Here is a 5,000-nt window from a genome sequence, read left to right as displayed (position 1 = left end):
AGCATCATCCACTGAATCCAATGGGCCTCATTCACAAATCTGTGCTTAAAGTGTGTGAATCTGGGATTCATCAATATGTTCTTACTTTACCCACAAATTTAGAACTTCCTCATACGCAGGCCCGGCTGTCCTGAAAAATTTAAACACACCCCCTTTTCAATCAATCAATCAAATTTTTTTTGTATATCCAATATTCACAAATCACAATTTGTCGCATAGGCTTTAACGAGCTGTGACATCCTCTGTTCTTAACTCAACGAGAGTAAAACTACACAAAAAAATAAGGTAGAAAGCAGCAGGACACAGATTCAGTGCATCAGTTAAATTTGTTTAAACATCGTCACCTCTGGAGGCTACAGAGAAGTGTTCCTCACACACAGTTACTTCATTTTCTGCTGTGAGATTCTTCAGTGTTTTACCTTTTCTCTCTTCTAACTTCGTCGTCTCTGTTCTTTGCACCGCTCTCTTCATGACAAACACTGACAAATCAATCTAGAATGATTCTGATCCACAAACATCCGCATGGTGTTGAGAACAAAATCAACACGTGTCATGAATCCGGTGGCGGAGAGTAAGAACATTTCTGTGCACATGTTAATGAATGAGGCCCATTGTTCTACTCCAACTCTCTCTTGCTCATTGCTCACCACGTGGTGGCGCTATCACTGCCACAGAGTGGGTGATGAACTAGACAGTGTCTCACCTCCAGGCCGGTTTGGCTGAATGTTTCCTGCCAGTGAAGAGCGCTTCGTTCGCAGCTCGAAGTTTGATCATTCGCTCAGTTTCTGGTTCAGTCACTTTGAAGAAGAGGAAGATGTTTAAATAACGAGCTGAGAAACAAAGTGTTTGAGTTCCAGAGAAAAAGAAAACTTTCAACAGATCAAGCAAACGCTGGGTTTAGGGCTGAAAGTATAGAAACATCTAAACTCTACATACAAACAGAAAGAGGAGCTGCCTACTTTTATACGAGCACTCGGTCATCCTCCTCCAGCCCATTGGGACTCCCTCTGTAGGAGGAGCCTCCGTGTGGGCCGTCCCATCGTCCTCCACCGTCTCCGCTGCCACTGTATCCTCCATCTCCGTCTTGATGAGGAACTCCAGGATGTCAGTGTTCTCCTGGGTCTGGCTTGACTGGCTGTTGCCGTGGTGACCAGCGTTGGTGGCGGGCTCCAGGCTCAGCACCAGGTTGCTGTTGTAGAGTCGACCCTGCATGGCTTCATCCATGATGTGGAACCACGGCCACGACTCCACGACACCCCCCATGTTGTCCTGACCCTGATAGGGCTGCTTCAGGTCCTGGGAGACACAACCAGGTTTACACACACCTACAGGCTCATACAGGTACATCGCACCTGCAAACACGTTTCCAGATTAAATCTTATTTAAATAGCCTTCACAGAAAAAATGTGAGAATTACAATGTTTGTTTCTGAACATGTCCCGTGTCTCTGAACAACATTTAAGAAGATATGAACTGATGAAGTTTGAACTATTTGGACAGACTGTGACTGGTTACATCTGCTTTAATATTAATATAATTTATTGTTGAATTTATATCAAACCTACATGAACATCACTGTTGTTGAGGTGATAACAAATCTCTAATAATCAGTTGACAGTCTTTGAAGCAGCAGATGTGTCGTCTGTCCTGTCGCAGGTTTAACTTCGTCCATCACAAGTGTTTCTCACAATCAAACCCTCACACACACGATAGAGAACAGAAGTTTTCAGCTGCTGCAGCAGCAGTTCTGTTCTTAGTCTTGTTCACACTTAACGGTTTTTAATGATTTGCACGAGTCTGTCATCAGAGAAATGAAACAATAACCTTGTGTGCGAGGGTCAGTAACATGCAGTGTGCATCGTGCTCAGGCAGAAGAAACAGAATGCGTGTGTGGTTCAGGTCGGGTTTGGACGAGTCTCTGACGTCCATCGAAGTGTTTCACCTCCTCCGTGGTGGTTTGGTAGCGAGATGGTACAGAGGAGGATCAGTTCACTCACTACAAGACTCCCGACCACACGTCAGGAGGTGTGAACCGTGATCCAGTGACAGTTGTGTAGTGAGAACTTGCATGTGGACACAGCTATCTGCTGCACGCTCCTGAGATGTGGACGTTACCTTGTACTTGGTTCGCAGGTTGTCCCACTTCTTGGCGATCTGGTCTGCGGTCAGCTTCCCCTCCAGACCCAGGCCCTTCAGGATGGTGCTGCAGGAGGTGGAGGAGAACCACACTCAGCGGCAGAGGAAACATGCTACACCATGTTACAGGATGCAGGTTCATACCTCCACGCTATCTTGGCAGAGTTTCTTTTCCCGGTGAACAGAGCCTCGTTGGACGCCCTGAACTCAATCAGCCTCTTCACGTCCTCCTCGGTCACTGCAGGGGTCAAAGGTCAACACCTCACCTGTACAGGGCAGCCTACAGGTGTGAAACACGTCAACACCAACATCACTTACTTTTATAGGAGTTCTCCGGGAACTGTGGCAGCGGGTTGAGGCCGGACTCCATGGTGAGGGAGGAAAGGAGGAAGGAAGGGAAGAAGGAAGCAAGGGATAAAGGAAAGAAGGGAGGAAGGGAGGAAGGGAGCAGTGTTGGTGTTCAGGCCTGATGCTAACTCCACCAGGAGCCTCCTCGGCTCCTACAGCAGCGCTGCTCCGTCCATCATGTGCGACGCTGCCGTCGAGGATTCACCGGAACTTAGACCGGCCGCTGGTTGTCCGTGTCCCCCGAGGATAGCTCCTGGTAAACAGCTAACAGAGGAGGGCTAGCACAGGCAGCTAACCCGAACAACGAGCCCGAACACACCGGCCCCGTTAGCTCAGCCTGCCGCGGACTGACGGTGCTTCACGTCATCGCGACACAAGAGAAGCGGACGGTAAATGAACCGGTTACCGTTACCGGAGCTAAGCTAGGCTAAGCTAACCCGAAGCTAACCAGCATCCCGTTCTCTGAGAGGAGGGGCTGCTCGATAACCCCGCCCGGGCCCGGCCTCCGTCATGTGACCCGCGGGGGTGGGGTTATAAGAGTAATGAGTATTAATGAGCATTAATGAGTATTAATGAGTATTAATGAGTATTAATGAGTATTAATGAGGTTCTAACATAGTATTATTACATCAGAGGAATAAAGTCTAATGAAGAACTGACCTCATGACCGAGTTCTTCCTCATGCTCATTGTTTCATTCACGTCTTAGACTGATCCCAGTTCAGCGGCTTCTATTTTGAAAGAACATGATCTGATCAGTCTACTCAGCAACTTTTATTTTGAAAGAACCGAAGCTGATCCCAGTTCAACTGTTTTTATTTTAAAAGAACATTATGCTCATCCCAGTTCAGTTGCTTTTTTTTTAAAGAACACAAGCTGATCCCAGTTCAGTTGCTTTTATTTTGAAAGAACACAAGCTGATCCCAGTTCAGTTGCTTTTATTTTGAAAGAACATTACGCTCATCCCAGTCCAGCTGCTTTTATTTTGAAGGAACAGGAGCTGATCAGTTTCTCACAGTTTCTCCACCAGCTTCTGGAACAAAGACAAGAGTCTCTGTCTGGTCTCCAGCTGGTCTGGGTCCAGATCTGCAGGCCTCAGGTTCTGGTAGAACCTGGTCTGAAGAACCACCTCCTCTGTTGTCATCTCAGCCGAACCTCTGACCGCCTCCCTCTCTCTCCTGAACAGTGCTCTCTCTCTCTCCAAGTCGTCTTGAGCTCTTTCCACAAACACTCTGTCTCTATCTAGAACAGCTCTGTCTCTCTCCAGAAACGCTCGGTCTCGATCCAGAAACGCTCGGTCTCTGTCCACAGCCGCTCGCTCTCTCTCTACAGCCGTCAGCTCTCGCTGCAGGGCGGCCATGTCTCTGTTCAGCAGCGCTCGGTCTCTCTCTAAAGCGATCAGCTCCCTGTCGAACTCTGCCTGCTCTCTCTCCAAAGCCCGCCTCTCCCTCTGCAGCTCAGACAGCTTCCTGTCCAGCTCCATGGCGTCCTGCACCATGTTTCCTGTGGAGAAGCTTGTCTTGTTGGTGTTTGGTGCAGCAGCAGTGGTGCAGTCCGGCGGTAACGTGCTTCCCTTTATCACAGATTGACTGTCTGTGATTTTAACATCTGCAGGTGGTTCAACTCTGGTTCCCTCCAGGATCCCCCCAAGCCCCCCCACCCCTTCCAGACTTCCTGCTTCCACGGTGCTGAACGCAGAAAAATCCTCCTCCATGCTGTGAGGGCTGAGGGGAGGCAGGTCTGCGGCGTGTGCCTCGTCTTCATCCAACAGGGAGGGCTGCACAACGTTAGCGGTCCCAGCCAGGCCGCCGCTCATGGCCTGGTCCATCAGGTGAAACCAACGCCACGAGCTGGGTCTGGTCGAGTTCTCGATTCCCACCGGAGGGTTCTTCAGCACCTGAGTGACGGAGGAGAAGTTCACGTCAGGGTTTTCAAAACATTCTGGGTTACAGGTTCTCTAAGAGGAGCAAAGACAAATGTCAGGTCTTTCATTTTATTTCAGTTCAAAGATTTTAGAAGAGGACAGTTTCTTTGGCAGGTGTGTTGACATCCTGTCCGTCACTCAGACAGGAAACAGTTCTGACAGCTGACATGACTGACCTTGTACTTTTCTTTCAAGTTGTTCCATTTCTTCTTCAGCTGCCGAGCCGACATCAGCCCCTGGAGCCCCATCTCCCTCCCGATGGCCCTGCAGCACAGATCATCCCGCTGTGAATCTGCCTTTGATCTGAACCAGTGACTTTGATTTTCAGTTCAGCTCACACACCCGAGGTGGCGCACGACGACAATTCAAGCTGTTACCAAGACAAAGATATACTTGCTTTCCAGCCGTGCATTTGCATAGACAACCTTATACTTTGTGGGCATCATTGTTCACGTGCTGGTTTTGTACTACACTTATTACTGGAGTACATGTGTGTATTACATCTTGCAGACACTGATTTCTGAAACACAAACAGGCGCGAGGCAGCCGTGACCATCCTGTTTATTTTCCTTTAGACTAAGAAATGATTTGAA

General features: G+C 48.6%; 2 protein-coding genes across 8 annotated transcripts in view; both read right to left on the bottom strand.

The window, feature by feature from the left end:
• The window catches only part of LOC109644062 (uncharacterized), a 10,207-nt gene extending 7,203 nt beyond the window's left edge, over positions 1 to 3,004 (bottom strand). Inside the window, exons 1-5 of the mRNA XM_069529104.1 lie at positions 2,455 to 3,004; positions 2,281 to 2,374; positions 2,116 to 2,203; positions 960 to 1,296; positions 704 to 797 (exon numbers count right to left, since the gene is read on the bottom strand). Coding sequence (XP_069385205.1) covers positions 704 to 797; positions 960 to 1,296; positions 2,116 to 2,203; positions 2,281 to 2,374; positions 2,455 to 2,506 — 665 coding nt within the window. The 5' untranslated portion in view covers positions 2,507 to 3,004. The remainder of the gene's footprint in view (positions 1 to 703; positions 798 to 959; positions 1,297 to 2,115; positions 2,204 to 2,280; positions 2,375 to 2,454) is intronic.
• Positions 3,005 to 3,404: 400 nt separating this feature from the next.
• Positions 3,405 to 5,000, bottom strand: part of LOC109647846 (rootletin-like) — a 2,806-nt gene continuing 1,210 nt past the window's right edge. For 3 of the 7 annotated variants that reach the window (XM_069529108.1, XM_069529109.1, XM_020113656.2), the window contains 2 exons: positions 4,584 to 4,777; positions 3,405 to 4,380 (listed from right to left, as the gene is read on the bottom strand). In XM_069529108.1, the coding sequence (XP_069385209.1) occupies positions 3,496 to 4,380; positions 4,584 to 4,655 (957 nt within the window). In that variant the 5' untranslated portion in view covers positions 4,656 to 4,777 and the 3' untranslated portion in view covers positions 3,405 to 3,495. The remainder of the gene's footprint in view (positions 4,381 to 4,583; positions 4,778 to 5,000) is intronic. The other 4 variants (XM_069529105.1, XM_069529106.1, XM_069529107.1 and 1 more) reach the window with 2 other exon arrangements.

Source organism: Paralichthys olivaceus, chromosome 7, assembly GCF_024713975.1.
Source record: "Paralichthys olivaceus isolate ysfri-2021 chromosome 7, ASM2471397v2, whole genome shotgun sequence".
Lineage (NCBI taxonomy): Eukaryota > Metazoa > Chordata > Actinopteri > Pleuronectiformes > Paralichthyidae > Paralichthys > Paralichthys olivaceus.
Note: the sequence above shows the minus strand (reverse complement) of the source record. Positions and strands in the feature narration are given on the sequence as shown.